The sequence below is a fragment of the Typopeltis vanoorti genome, chromosome 9 (assembly GCF_054136105.1).
Source record: "Typopeltis vanoorti isolate ZY-2024b chromosome 9, IOZ_Tvanoo_1.0, whole genome shotgun sequence".
Lineage (NCBI taxonomy): Eukaryota > Metazoa > Arthropoda > Arachnida > Uropygi > Thelyphonidae > Typopeltis > Typopeltis vanoorti.
Genome location: NC_143557.1, coordinates 51,430,348 through 51,446,985, shown reverse-complemented (window position 1 = coordinate 51,446,985; position 16,638 = coordinate 51,430,348). Strand labels below are relative to the sequence as shown.

At 38.3% G+C, this 16,638-nt stretch overlaps 1 protein-coding gene across 1 annotated transcript in view; it reads right to left on the bottom strand.

Annotated features, from left to right (window-relative positions):
- LOC150103039 (putative pyridoxal-dependent decarboxylase domain-containing protein 2) overlaps positions 1–16,638 on the bottom strand; it is a 468,473-nt gene that overhangs the window by 305,564 nt on the left and 146,271 nt on the right. Inside the window, exon 9 of the mRNA XM_090397610.1 lies at positions 1,366–1,437. Coding sequence (XP_090253736.1) covers positions 1,366–1,437 — 72 coding nt within the window. The remainder of the gene's footprint in view (positions 1–1,365; positions 1,438–16,638) is intronic.

The following is a 16,638-nucleotide window of genomic DNA, read 5'->3' as shown; positions in this document are numbered from 1 at the left end:
CCTGCAATGGTTGGTGCACAGAAGGGATTTATTGGAATAGTTCATGAAAGAGCAATAGAACTAAAGATCCATCCGGAAAATTTAACAAATTTTCACTGCATTATCCACCAACAAAATCAGTGTGCAAAATCGATTAAATTCACAAATGTTATGGAAGTTGTAGTAGCCAGTATTAGCTTGATTAAGTCACGTGCACTTAATCACCACCAATTTAAGGAATATTTGGCAGACCTATTTTCGGATCATGAAGATGTGTCTTATTATTGTGAAGTGAGGTGGTCGAGTAAAGGTAAAATGTTAAAACGATTTTATGATCTGAGACAAGACATTGCAGATTTTATGGACATAAAAGGAAACACAATTAACCAAGTAAAAGATGATGAGTGGGTGGGTGATTTAGCATTCCTTGTAGATGTCACTAGATACCTAAACGAACTGAATCTTAAATTGCAAAAACAAGGAAAAATTGGTTCATGAACTGCATGGACATGTCAAAGCTTTTTGTAATAAACTAAGATTGTTAGAAAGTCAGATAAGAGCTAAAAATTGTTATCCTTTCCTACTCTAGCAACTCATAAAAATATCCCTTACAATTGTTATGGAGATGAACTGAAGGCACTAATAGAGCATTTTGATACAAGGTTTGCCGACTTCAAAAACAAAGACTCAACATTCGCATTATTTGCTCGTCCAATGGATGCTGATGTAAATAATGTGTCAGAAAACTTACAGATGGAACTTATTGAGCTTCAGGCGGATTTAGTGCTAAAATCAGAATTTAACAACATTGCTTTGACGAATTTTTATAAATTTTATTTGGTGGAAGAAAAATATACAAATTTACGCACCTTTTCAAGAAAAATCATTTGTCTTTTCGGCAGCACATATATGTGCTGCCAAAAAGACAAATTCTTTTTCAAGGATGAAATACAATAAATCAAAAATTCGGACAAGAATAACAGACGAAAACCTCAAAAATTCGATACAATTATTCTTAAGTAATATTAATGTCAATATTGATAGTCTCGTAGTTGAAGTACAAGGCCAATCTTCACATTAAATTGTTATGTCGTTCATTATATTATGAAATTTATGTAGAGCTTTATACCAAAGCACTATATTATAAATAAATGAAATATGAAGTAGCAACGTGTTTTAATTCATTTAATATTAATTTATTTTATTAATAATTTGGTCTGGCCCTTGACTCGGAGACAGAATAATAATTTGGCCCCTGAACTAGGAAAGGTTGCCCATGCCTGATCTAGACAAAGACAAAAAAAAAGTTAAGAATTTTGAGAAGAAAAAAATGAATATAAGAAAACTGAAGAAGCATTACATATACATTACATATGCAAAGGATACAACACAAGGTAAAGAAGGCACTCCAAGCCAAGTTCCTAATGACAATGTCATACTATCACCAATTCTTGCTGGCTAAATGCAGAAATAAAAGTAAATCAACTTAGAAATAATACATTTCTGTATATACACAACACACACATTTTATTGGTGAATAACTTTAATACTATGTGGACAAACACTTCTTGTTCAACAGAAATCTTCTATAGCAGCGTTTCTCAACCTTTCTAAGAATGAGCAAAATGCCTAAAACAATTCTACAGACCACTAAGTTAACTAATTTTTTTAAATGTATGTGGGGATTACCAATATTTACATATACATTTACATATACAAAATTTTACAAATACATATGGAAACATAATTAAGTTGGAAGCAAATGATTAAAAGTGTATCAACACTAAACAAAGTTTTAATTTTTATTAAACAAAAAAAAGTTATCAGTTTCCAATTTGCTGTGGGCAAATGAATTGGTTTTTCAGTGCCGTCCCGCTGAAATCTACATTCATCTGCCCACACTCATTAAGCTCACCCCCACGATAACGTTTTTAGTGCCATTGGTACCATGGGAAAATGAATGGGGAATGTCAGCGCTGTCCCGCTGATACCTTCATTCATCTGCCCACAACGATGTTTATCTTTAATCCCCATTCATCTACCCACAGCAACTTTTATATTTTATATGTTATCCCCATTCATCTGCCCACACTCATGAAGCTAGCCCAACAACTTTTATGTTCACGCACTCTCTGATTCAACCTATTCATCATAATACTGAATACGAACTTGACAACCATGGATTCCATCATGGATGATATCCCTTGTCCTGTCCAAACCATCCTCTGCATATACCCAAAAATTTCACTCAGAACACCCCAAAGCCATTAATGCCCCCCCCCCCCCATCCACACACACACACACTTCTGGCTGATACGAATCGGCCATATTTCCCTGAGGAGTTTTCCATGACCAGTAAAAAAATTTAAGACATCCTGTTATGCGAGGTCCTTCCCGATATCTATAAAAAGTCCAACCCACGATGTCAGTCGCATTTTCCCGCCAGCAACCATATGCCGTATATACCGTACGCACGTGATTTGTACTAATCGTGTTATGGTGGTGGTTTTAATTATATCCATCCTGTTTTATCCAGAGGCACAACAGTGGTCATCGTAAACTAGGCAAATTCATTAATCGTGTGGCGGTTCTATTAATATGCGTCCTGTGTGCTGCTTGTATTCGTTACGTTGTGATGTGTGTTTCTGTCCAACAATCCATGACCGTACGGATGTTGTCTGCATGCAACAGATTCGGTGTGCTCAGCTGCATATTCCTGCAAGTGACCGTACGAGATACAGACCTTCGCTAAACGGGACATGGGCAGCTATCCTCGTCACCAGCAGAGCTAAGCCTCACCGTGACGTCACTTTGCATAACTGTCGTTTCATCCCCAATTTTGGAAATGGATTAATTCCAAAACCAGTAACGAGAATAATCGGAAACTGCAGTCCAAATAAATAATATGATATGTTACTACTTACTTTTAATGAGATGGTTCAGCTTCTTGGTCTTTGCAGAGTTGCTGAATATCTGGCTCAATAATGGTCAACTTCAGTCGAAGATCGGCACACACACACACTAAGATGATTTCCATATTTTGTTTTTATTTGAAGGAGCGACGAAAATCCTTTCTCACAAAGATAGTTTGTAGAAAACTGCACGATGATTTTCAGTGCTTCTTCAGATAATTCTAGAAATTCACTTCTCACTGAAGGCGAGATCCAGAATTGAGCCAAACCAAGATCACGGAATTACATTTTAAGCCCACTGTCACTTGAAAGCTCAATTAGCTGTTCTTTTTTCGATAACGAAATATCGTTCTCGTGACTATAAGCCTGAAAAAGATCTAGAACCCACAGAAATTTCTTATAAAAGTTATTCAGAAAATATGTTTCAAAGTTTTGAGGTGGTCACAAACTATTTACAGAAACTCAGAATCAAGAAAAAGATCATTTTCCACTTAAAAAGGATTCCAATATTGTAAAAGGTGCAAATCATCTGTCTTTTACATTACTAATGCACAACAACAGTTTTGTTTTTTTCTCTAATGCCTTTATTGTGTCATAGGCATCAAGAACAGTTAAAGAATTTCCTTTAAGGGAGAGATTTAGTTCATGTAATTGCGAAAAAATATCTGAAAGATAGGATAGTGTCGATAACCATGCTTCGTCAACAAGAAGTGATGCAAAATTAGAATCACGTTCATTTACAAACAATAAAACTCCATGCCTTAATTGAAATAAGCTTGTTAATACTTTGCCCCTGGAAATCCAGTGAATTTCAGAATGAAGCAAAAGTTGCATATATATTCACTGTCCATTTCATCACAGAATACTGAAAATAATCTTAAATAATAATAAAATTAATTAGCTTTACAGCATTGTATAGCACAATTTTAAATTCTGGTGGCATTCCTTTGGAGGTCAACTTTTCCCTATGTATGAAACAATATACCCAATTCATATCCGGAGCCACTTCCTTGACCATAGAAACAACCCCCAACTATGCCAGCCTGTAAGGGCGCGAGCTCCATCCGAACAGAAGCCCATGAATTTTTCCCACTGGATCCCTTTGTGCATTATGTAATTATTGAGAATGTGAAATATTTCTTCTCTTCTTCGGGCTGACAAAGTTCTACAAAACAGAATATTGTCATGAACGTTGTTATCAAGCATATATTTTACTTAGTATATTAACTGCGTATCATCTGTACCATCAGTAGTCTCCTCTATTTGTAACACATAATAAGGGCTCTTCTTAACTCTTTCGATTAACTGAGATTCTACGTCACCTGCCATATCATTAATTCTGCAACCGACAGTGTCATTTGAAAGAAGAATCAAATCAACATCTTTTAGTAACTTGTTGCCAAACATAAGTTTTTACCACATCTTATATAGCTGGAAGTAGCAAATTTTCCCCAATAGAATGAGGTTTCCCTGTTTTCGCTATGTGCAAACTTAAGATAGGATGCATCCGGTGCCTTGCTATTAATCGAACCCATGGCCAAAACTACATCTTTCCCATGATTTAATGTCACTAAGCGTCACTGAAATTGGCTTCTTTTTCTTTTCAATTTGTTTATTTTTCACATCACAATGTTTAGTTTCTAAATGTCGAAGTTTCACAGGTTTCATGCACTTGTTCAACGCTTCATAATACAAAACACATTGAGGTTTCTATTCACTTTCATCTCCACATCAAGTAAACCTGAATTCCAAATATGAACTGTTATATTTCCTACTGTATTTTTTCTTTGAACTGCTTGTTTCTTCTACTTTAATAGTATCCGATTTACTTGCCGTTACAACAGGTGTATCACAATTAGAGTTAGCATCACCAGTTTCATTTGCTCTTCTTTTCAAAGTCCTAGTTCTAAGCCACTTTTCCATTATTAAAAAACGTTTCCGAAAAATATATAAATATATAAATACTGGGGTTAACTCATGACACACTTTGTCCAAGTATCACTTAGCACTTCTGAAGATATACTTAGCCTTAGTTGAAGGAGGGAAAGCTTCAGTAATAAAAATCAATACACAACAAGCAATTGGTTGAAATGTGTTCACTTCAAATCTGAAAAAACAGCAAGGGAAGGCAGAGGCAATAAAAAAGTATACTCTTGTACACTTCACCCCTCTTTTATTATTTGTCATTCTGCTGCTAAATTTGTAGCAGCAGAATGACGAATAATAAAAGAGGGGTGAAACGAACAACAATATAGTTTTATTGCTTACGCCTCTGAATATTCTGACGCTGTTTGTTGTTGTTTTTTTAAGTCTCCATTTGATTTCAATAATTTTTACTTATTCAATTTTAATTTGTTTGGATAATTAAAAAATATATATTTATTTAATTATTTTCAGTCTGCCTGCAGACCACCTGTCCCATTTTCACAGACCACAGGTTGAGAAACACTGTTCTATAGAATATAGTGACATAATAAAGACTTCCCATAGTGAATGACAAAGTCAAACAATTTGACTGTTTCTGAAGGGAACACTTGTGATCACTGGAGTGTCATCAAGAGGTACACTTGTAAATAAGGACTCAATATCAAAACTGATCATGATGTCAGTATGCAGGTAAGCATAATTTTTCTCAGGCATTCTATTTATTTTATTTTTTTTTTTTTTCACAGGAGACCTGTATGAGCACTTATGGGAAAAGCTAAGAATTTGGGTAGGCAGAAGCATTAAAACAGTCAACTATGGGTGTGAGAACACCCCTTCTTTGTGGATTTTTGGTAAGCCACAGAAACAAGAAATTCTTCCAAAACAGGTCTTCAATTTTTTGATGATATCTTCATCTACATTTTTGAGTAGCGATTCAGCTTGTCAACATGGAAGGGATCAATCTTGATCTATAGTTCTATCATGCAGAAGAGAAATTTTTCAATTATTCTTGGGAGCGTCCATAACCACTACTGCTCTAGCTTTACCTGCTTTTGTGATAGTTAACTGGTTGTTTTGTTTCAAGGATTTTAAGGGGACTTCATTTCGAAGTCCCTTCATTTTTGGTACACTTCATCGCTGAAGAGAACCAAAATTTCTGTTGCAGTGAGATGATACCCAAGTAAGTTGAGAACCCATCTGCTTGTAGCAGGGTTGACAGTGGTTGGATTTTACTTATATACACAGGAGTCAAACTTGTGGTTGAGGGTCATCTATATTTAATGCAAGTTTCTGGAAATGTCCAAACTACATTGAAAAATTCAGCATTTAGGATATAGAGGATATAATCATTTAAAGCGGGGAGATGAGATGTTACCAATGTTTACAGTGAGTCTCATTTGACAACTGGTACTAGATTACATACAACAGCATGAGTAGCACTGACTCAAGTAGAATGACCACTAATTCCTCATTTACTATTTAAAAATCGCCTATTCCTAGTCTCCTATTCAAATATCACAGTCTTTTGTCTTTGACAAAGACTAAGAATGGTCAAAATTCCCTACTTGCTGTTCTAATTCCCTGATGGTGGATAGGATCTGACCACAGAAGTGATCAGATCCTATCCACCTTCTGGTAGAAGCACAAATTTCAGACTCATAAGACTTGATCAAATATGTATCCAACATCAACGAAGCACAGAAATATGTCTGTATTCCAAGAGGGAGACTTGAACGGACATATAGGAAGACAGAATAGAGACTGTGAAAGGGTGCATAGTGACCACGGAGTGGGAATGACGAACCAGGAAAGAGAGAGGGTTGTGGACTTTGCAGTAGCGTTTGATCTGGCAATTGTGAACTCGTTTTTCTACAAGAGGGAAGAACATTTGATAACATTTAAGAGTGGTAACAACAGCTCACAAATTGACTACATTTTGACTAGAAGAAAACATCTTAAGGTTGTGACAAATTGTAAAGTAATTCCAACAGATCAAGTAGCACAACAACACCGACTGCTGTGCGCAGACTTTAAAATAAGATCGAAGATAAGAACTTCTGGATGCCGTGGGATGAAGACAATTAAGTGGTTTCGCTTAAAAGTGGAAAGTGTGAGGAATCATTTTAGGGAGAGGGTGTTAGAGAGGATTTCGGATGGACTGGAAAGTGTACAGGATTGGTGGAAACATAATTCAAAAGTAATCCTGAGCTGTGCAATCGAGGTGCTTGGTGAGACATCTGGAAAGTTTAGAGAGCAGAAGGAGGGTTGGTGGTGGAATAATGATGTACAAGTGGCAGTGACAGCTAAGAGAGGAAGGCAAAGCAGAAGTGGGATGAGTCAAGAGTGGAAGAGGACAGAGAGGTGTACAAACAGAGAAAGCAAGAAGCCAAGAGAGTTGTGGCACAGGCGAAGGCCATGGCATATCAAGATCTGTATGATCGATTAGAAACAAAGGAAGGACAGAGAAAAATTTACCAACTAGCGAAATGTAGAAATAAAGCAGCAAAGGACATTTTACATGTGAGGCAGATCAAAGATGCTGAAGGAAGAGTATTATGGAGGGATGTGGACATAAGAAACAGATGGAAAATATACTTTGAGGGACTTTTGAATGAGGAAAATGCAAGGACTCTCAGAGGAGATGGGCAGCCTTCTGAGGGGATGGTGCAGAACACCAGTAGAGTGGAAGTGACGGAGGCCATGAAGAGGATGAGGAATGGAAAATCGGTGGACCGCGACAGAATTCCAGTGGAGGCATGGAAGGCACTGGGGGAAGAGGGAATTGACCTGCTGTGGGACCTGTTCATGAAAGTTTGCCAACAGGAAAATATACCCGAGGAATGGAGGAAGAGTACTCTTGTCCCCATCTACAAGGGTAAAGGGGATGCACAAGACTGTAAAAATTACAGAGGAATAAAGTTGATGTCCCACATAATGAAGATCCTAGAAAGGGTTCTTGATGGTAGATTGAGGAAGGAGGTGGAGATTGCAAAGGAACAATTTGGATTCATGTCTGGTAGATCAACAACAGATGCTATCTTTGGGTTACGGCAGATGATGGAAAAATATCGAGAGAAACAAAGGGAGTTACATCTGGTATTTATTGATCTGGAGAAAGCATATGATAGAGTGCCAAGGCAAGAAGTCTGGAGGTGTCTGAGGGAGAAGAAGGTGCTGGAGAAATATGTCAGGTTGGTGCGGGAAATGTACAGAAATGTGAAGACAAGTGTTCGGACCTGTTTGGGACAGACAGAAAGTTTTCAAGTAACAGTTGGCTTGCATCAAGGGTCAGCATTAAGTCCGTTTCTGTTTAACATTGTGATGGAGGTGGTAACAGAGGAGGTGAGAGAAGATGCGCCTTGGACAATGTTGTATGCAGATGACATCTTGTTGTGTGTAGATTCAAGAGAAGAAGTGGGAACTAAACTGGAAAAATGGAGAAAAGTACTGGAAGAGAGAGGTATGAGACTGAGCAGAAGTAAGACAGAGTATATGTGTTACGCAGTCGGCAGCGGCCAGGAGACAGATCTGGAGCTGGAAGGAAATGTCATCAGGAAGGTGAAAGACTTTAGATACTTAAGTTCAACAGTGGAAGAAGATGGAGGAGCTGAGAAGGAAGTGGGATGCAGGATACAAGCGGGTTGGAGGAACTGGAGGGAGATGGCTGGAGTGTTATGCGATAAGAGGGTGCCGATCAATCTGAAAGGCAAAATTTATAGGACAGTAGTGAGGCCAGCTATGACATATGCTATAGAAACTGTAGCCCTGAGGAAAAATAACATCAGCAGGATGGAAGTAGCAGAGATGAGAATGCTTAGGTGGATGTGCAGTGTGACCAGAAAGGATCGTCTGAGAAATGACTATGTCAGGGGAATAGTGAAAGTTACGAACTTAGGAGCAAAAATACAGGAGGCAAGGTTGAGATGGTTTGGTCATGTGATGAGGAGGGAGGACGAATATGTGGGAAGAAGGGTCATGCAGATGGATGTGCAAGGAAGGCGGAAGCGTGGGCGGCCAAAGAAGAGATGGAGGGAGCTGGTAGAAGAGGACTTGAGGATGAAGAACTTGGATGTGGTGACAGCCCAAGACAGGAAGGTGTGGAGGAGACTCATTACAAACAGTGACCCCACTTAAGTGGGAGAAGCTGCAGAAGAAGATTCCAAGAGGGTGCAAAGGATGTTCACTTTTACATTACAAGTCCCAAGAACTTGGCCTCACTTGCAACTGGGATTATGGTTTGTCCTAGTCTTATTTCTGGATCAATAAAGAGACTGCATTTGCTATAAAAATGCACATCATTTTCTGTGGTGCCCTGTTGAAAGGATGGTCAATGGTTTGCTGCAACCAGTATCTCCCTATGGCACTCATCATATTGCAAGAATGACTAAAAATGATGGCACCAGCTTGATTGGCTGGCCGAGTAGCTAGCATATATGCTCACCAATCAATATACACATACCTAATCTTTTCTTACCCAATATACTCATGTGTGTGTGTTGCCATACGAGGGTGTATTATGCTGTCCTCCTGAGTTTGTGTACTTTCCTTGATACGAGTATTTCATACATCTCAAACACAACTGCAATACAAATTTTAAGTACTCTATTTCTAAAATTACTTCTCCTATAAGCCTTGTTATTTTTAGGGTACGAAATTCCATAATGCAGCAATTATTTTAAGATTACAAATACTGCATTATAGGGAAAATAATGTATACAGTTTGTATTGTAAGCAGGGGTTTCAATGGATGATATATATCAGAAAAATTAATGCAGAAAAAGTATTATTGGGGGGGAGGGGAGCTTCAACGATGGAGACATATTTGAAAGAGTAAAGATCCCACAGCAGAAAGAAAATGGAATTTATACACGTACCAAAATATAATTGCTTGAAACGGCTTTTGATGGAGAGACTTGTAACAAAGTTACTAGTTGTTTAATAGAGACATGAACATTAGACATACTGTTAAATTGTGAATGAAGATATTTATAATTAATAATACTTCATTCATAATTAACAAGACCTACCATATCATAAGCAGAATTTATTTAAATTTATTTTGTTAGTCTCTTGCTTATAAAATGGTATTCATGAATTCCTTTTTAGTTTTGTTAGTTAATTTTATTTATGTAATTTTTAAATATATTATAGACATGAAATGCCTCTATATTAAAGTGTCATTTATTTTATTTGCTTTATTCTTTTAATAATATTAGAAACTGTAATGTATGTAATTTTAATATATCTGAAGATTCTTTGTGATATCATTTGATTGGTTGTTGTGATAAAACCTGCAAATTTCTCATAGTGCGCGTTGGAGAGTGAACTACTATATACGAAGGGAAAAACAAGTTTGATGTGAGCCTAACCGCTGAGAACCAGTTATTGGCAGGAAAAAGGAAGGAGTGGATACGAAAACAAAAATAAAGGCAGAATTGAATAGGGGAGTATAGAAAACAGTAGCTGGAGACTGGAGGGAAATTTTGAACTGCCGAAAACAGTATTTAAAGGACCGGGAATCGCTTGTTATTTTAACTTACCTTTTTCCGAGTTGGATTTGTACCAAAACTTCCTACTACCTAGCAGTGAAATAGTGCAAGAAATAGGTTAATACGTATAAGAAAATGAAGAAATAAGTAGATAATTTAAACCAAGTGCATAAAGATTATATTCTCCCAAATCTATAAATCAGTCGCAGAAATGGAAGATTCTTTTACGTTTATGTTACTACATAGTAAAAGTCAGCAAGGACTTAAAAATTGTTGTTCGATCTACTTATGATGTGTGAAGCTATATCCTGGTAAGATTACCTTTACTATACTTAGTGATTCTAGTGGTAAGACTTATGCGTTGGTTAGACATAACTGGTAATTGATTTACGGAATTAACAACGCATATAAAGTAAATTAATTAAAGATAACTTTAATGAATCACTTCTATATTTCGACAATGTCACATTGTCATCTTCAGGAACATAAAGATATGGTATGTGCACTAAAGGAACTAACAAAGCAAATGAGGAAGAAATTAAGACACTAATTTTGTTCCTAAAGTCCTAATGGTGCCCTCTTGCGGGCTAATTTGGTAGTCTTGGCCGTTGGGCTGAAGTTCTCATAATGAAAGTCTCCCAAATTTGGGGCAGTTTCATGCACCCAAATTTGTTGAGGTTGGGAACGTTTTTTAGAGCTGCTGAAGATTCTTTGAATAATCTTTCGTATTTAAACTTGCTGCGATGGATTATTTTTGTCTTCTTCCAACGAATTTTATGGTGGGTATCTAAGGCATGGTCTGCCAGCCCAGAGCGGCTGTACTGGTGAAACCGGATGTAGTCTTGGTGTTCTGAAATCCTGATATTTGTTGTTCTGCCTGTTTGGCCAAAGTAGGACAATTTGCAGCTGCAAGGGACCTGGTATACACCAGGTAGGTCTAGGGGAAGTGGTTGGTCTTTGGTAGAGCGGATAAGGGATGCCAACTTTTTATATGGTCTGTAACAGGAAGTAAGGTCATATTTCTTGAGGATATTAGTTATTTTTTCAGAGGTGCCCTGGATGTAGGGGATAGTGATAGACTTGGTGTAGTCTTTATTGTTGAGGGGGGAGGGGGGTTGTGGTTTTCAGGTTTTAGTATTTTTTGGATTTTTTGGGGGTTATAGCCATTGGCTAAGAAAGTGTTGAGGATGTGGTTTAGTTCCATAGTCAGGGCCTTGTCATCTGAGCAGATTAATTTTGCCCTGTTATATAGTGTTTTTATCACCCCATATTGTTGTGAGGGGGGGTGGTGGGATTGCTGGTGAATGTATCTGCCAGTGTGGGTGGGTTTTCTGTAAACAGAGAAAACCAAAGATCCATCAAGCTGGCGGGTGATTAAAGTGTCTAGGAAGGGGAGGGTGTTGTTTTCCTCTTTTTCTAAGGTGAACTGGACTCTGGGATGTTGGTTGTTTAAGTGTGTTAGGAAGGAGTGGAGTGAGTCTGAGCCATGTGGCCAAATAGCAAACACATCATCCACATAACGAAGCCAAATAGTCGGTTTTTGTGGGGCAGAGTTTAAGGCTTTTTCTTCAAATGTCTCCATAAAGAAATTGGCCAAGGGTGGGGAAAGTGGTGAACCCATGGCTGTCCCCTCTATCTGTTTGTAGAACTTGCCAAACGAAATCGCCTGAGTTCATTGTGAACTGAAATAGGGCTGAGATATCGGGAGGAAACTTGGCTTGGATGAGCTCAAGGGTTTCTTTGAGTGGGACATTAGTGAATAGGGAGGAGACGTCAAAACTGACCATTATGTCAGTGTGTTGGAGTGTGAGGTTTTCTATACTGGCTTTAAAGTGGGCCGAGTTTTTTATGTGTGATGGTGTGTTGCCAGTGTAGTGTGTGAGCGTTTCGGCTAAATGTTTGGCTAATTTATATGTGGGGCAATCAATGCCATCCACTATGGGACGTAATGGCACATTTTGTTTATGTGTTTTTGGGAGTCCATATAATCGGGGGGGTCTAGAGTTATAAGGTTTAAGCTTGTTGGTGACTTCCACAGGCCAAGAAGTGACTTTCTTAAGGAGTCTGTGGATAGTTCTAATCTGAGAGCTGGTTGGATTATATTCAATGGGGAGGTAAGTAGTACGGTCTCGTATTAAAGAATTTAGCTTACCTTTGTAGTCTTTTTGATTGAGTACCACAGTGGCGCTTCCCTTATCAGCTTTGGTGATTACTATTTTTTTGTTGTTTTTTAATTCTTGTAGGGCTGTATATTCGTTTTTGGATAAGTTGGATTTTGGAGGTTTGGCTTTAGTGAGAACACCGACTACATCCAGTCTCACGTTGTTGGCGATATGGATAGGCAGGTTGCGAATTCCACGCTCTATTTGTATCATGATTTCTTCAGCAGGAATCCTTTTTGGAGCTAGGGCGAAATTGTGACCACGTGAAAGTGCGGTGAGTGCTTCAGGCTTTAAAACTGCCGACGAGAGGTTGACTACTGTGTTAAGTGGTGGCTGGGGTACAGAAGTAGAAGTCTTGGTCAGGTTTTCGTATTTTTTTTACGTGCCGACTACGTATTTTTTCGAATTCCTTTCTTGCCGATGTGCATGATATGTCATGGAGTATCGACCATAGATCAAGGCCGAGTGTGTTAGAAAGCTCTTCCTCTAGCGCCCGTACGTTTTTGTTTTCGTCGGCAAGGAGAACGCGCGTCGCGGTAATTTGTTCTCTTAACAGGGCGAAGCTAGTGCGGTTATAAATACGTACAGCTTTCTCGGAAGTGAAACGGTGCTTCAATTTGACACAGTTGGTGATCACTTTGTTATCCCGGCATCGTTTTAGGAACGTCAGGCGATTTATTTGTCTCGATATCTTTAACTTCAATTTGCCGTATTGACGGGCCTTTCGTGCGATTGCATCTCCGTGGATGATCATGATTCTAGTGGTAAGACTTATGCGTTGGTTAGACATAACTGGTAATTGATTTACGGAATTAACAACGCATATAAAGTAAATTAATTAAAGATAACTTTAATGAATCACTTCTATATTTCGACAATGTCACATTGTCATCTTCAGGAACATAAAGATATGGTATGTGCACTAAAGGAACTAACAAAGCAAATGAGGTAGAAATTAAGACACTAATTTTGTTCCTAAAGTCCTAATGGTGCCCTCTTGCGGGCTAATTTGGTAGTCTTGGCCGTTGGGCTGAAGTTCTCATAATGAAAGTCTCCCAAATTTGGGGCAGTTTCATGCACCCAAATTTGTTGAGGTTGGGAACGTTTTTTAGAGCTGCTGAAGATTCTTTGAATAATCTTTCGTATTTAAACTTGCTGCGATGGATTATTTTTGTCTTCTTCCAACGAATTTTATGGTGGGTATCTAAGGCATGGTCTGCCAGCCCAGAGCGGCTGTACTGGTGAAACCGGATGTAGTCTTGGTGTTCTGAAATCCTGATATTTGTTGTTCTGCCTGTTTGGCCAAAGTAGGACAATTTGCAGCTGCAAGGGACCTGGTATACACCAGGTAGGTCTAGGGGAAGTGGTTGGTCTTTGGTAGAGCGGATAAGGGATGCCAACTTTTTATATGGTCTGTAACAGGAAGTAAGGTCATATTTCTTGAGGATATTAGTTATATTTTCAGAGGTGCCCTGGATGTAGGGGATAGTGATAGACTTGGTGTAGTCTTTATTGTTGAGGGGGGGAAGGGGGGGTTGTGGTTTTCAGGTTTTAGTATTTTTTGGATTTTTTTGGGGTTATAGCCATTGGCTAAGAAAGTGTTGAGGATGTGGTTTAGTTCCATAGTCAGGGCCTTGTCATCTGAGCAGATTAATTTTGCCCTGTTATATAGTGTTTTTATCACCCCATATTGTTGTGAGGGGGGGTGGTGGGATTGCTGGTGAATGTATCTGCCAGTGTGGGTGGGTTTTCTGTAAACAGAGAAAACCAAAGATCCATCAAGCTGGCGGGTGATTAAAGTGTCTAGGAAGGGGAGGGTGTTGTTTTCCTCTTTTTCTAAGGTGAACTGGACTCTGGGATGTTGGTTGTTTAAGTGTGTTAGGAAGGAGTGGAGTGAGTCTGAGCCATGTGGCCAAATAGCAAACACATCATCCACATAACGAAGCCAAATAGTCGGTTTTTGTGGGGCAGAGTTTAAGGCTTTTTCTTCAAATGTCTCCATAAAGAAATTGGCCAAGGGTGGGGAAAGTGGTGAACCCATGGCTGTCCCCTCTATCTGTTTGTAGAACTTTCCTTGCCAAACGAAATAGCCTGAGTTCATTGTGAACTGAAATAGGTGAATTGTCCTACTTTGGCCAAACAGGCAGAACAACAAATATCAGGATTTCAGAACACCAAGACTACATCCGGTTTCACCAGTACACCCGCTCTGGGTTGGCAGACCATGCCTTAGATACCCACCATAAAATTCGTTGGAAGAAGACAAAAATAATCCATCGCAGCAAGTTTAAATACGAAAGATTATTCAAAGAATCTTCAGCAGCTCTAAAAAACGTTCCCAACCTCAACAAATTTGGGTGCATGAAACTGCCCCAAATTTGGGAGACTTTCATTATGAGAACTTCAGCCCAACGGCCAAGACTACCAAATTAGCCCGCAAGAGGGCACCATTAGGACTTTAGGAACAAAATTAGTGTCTTAATTTCTTCCTCATTTGCTTTGTTAGTTCCTTTAGTGCACATACCATATCTTTATGTTCCTGAAGATGACAATGTGACATTGTCGAAATATAGAAGTGATTCATTAAAGTTATCTTTAATTAATTTACTTTATATGCGTTGTTAATTCCATAAATCAATTACCAGTTATACTTAGTGAGAAGTAACGAAAATTAATTTCTCTGAAAGTAAATTGTTTCTAGTTGCAGTATTCAGCAAGTCAAGAATTAATATGTGATGCATGCTAAGACTTTTCACTCTTCAAATGATAAATGCTATTTTATTGAATTAAGTGTTCATTAACTGAATGAGAATACTATGAAGCCTATTTGTTGTAATTTAGGAATCTCAAACTTACATGAACTAAAATTGATTAACTGAGCCTAGATATAATAAAATTAGTTTAATCCTTTATCCAAGTGTGAGCAAACAAAGTTTGCGCCTGAAAGTATCTTCAGGAAAAAAAAAAAAAAAATGAGCCTAGATAATTACAAATGAATGTCTGAATTTATTTAAGTTAAGGGATATTGCATCCCATATTGTTTCTTAGCCAAATAAGAAACTCAAATTGTTTCATGCCGAATATAGAAACTATATAAAGTTCGGCGATTCCAAGCATAAGCAAATACCTGGATAGCAGCACATGACCCATTTGGTAGTGCAAACCGAGGCAACTCATGGAAAGGGTGGAGCAAGCTCCGATCACTATACTTGGTATTTACCCATAATGTGAACTTAGCTCCTAGGGGCTGTATTATTGTTCTACATTATGAGAGCAGGTCACTACCCAAACTGGTTTCAACCTTTATTGAGGTCTCATCAGTGAGTAGGTAAACCTAGTTAATACCAAGTTTGTACCGAACAGAACTTGCATCCCTTATATGAGAATTGCCAAGAAGGTGTCCTAATAAATTACTAATTATATGAAGAGCCAAAGGCTTCAATTCGGCGACATTAACTTATTTAAGGTAAGGGATATTGCATCCCATATTGTTTCTTAGCCGAATAAGAAACTCAAAGAGTTTCATGCCGAATATAAAGTTCGGCGATTCCAAGCGTAAGCAAATACCTGGATAGCAGCACCTGACCCATTTGGTAGTGCAAACTGAGGCAACTCACAGAAAGGATGGAGCAAGCTCCGATCACTATTCTTGGTATTTACCCATAATGTGAGCTTAGCACCTAGGAGCTGTATTACTGTTCTACATTATGAGAGAAGGTCACTACCCAGACTACCCATCACTACACTGATGAGACCTCAATAAAGGTTGAAACCGGTCTAGGTAGTGACCTTCTCTCATAATGTAGAACAGTAATACAGCTCCTCGGAGCTAAGTTCATATTATGGGTAAATACCAAGAATAGTGATCAGAGCTTGCTCCACCCTTTCCACTAGTTGCCTCGGTTTGCACTACCAAATGGGTCATGTGCTGCTATCCAGGTATTTGCTTACACTTGAAATCGCCGAACTTTATATAGTTTCTATATTCAGCATGAAACTCTTTGAGTTTCTTATTCAGCTAAGAAACAATATGGGATGCAATATCCCTTAACTTAAATAAGTTCATGTCGCCGAATTGAAGCCTTTGGCTCTTCATATAATTAGAATGTTTGAATGTTCATGAGTTGTATTCTTCTGAATATCTTGAACTGATTTGATATTTAAAAATGT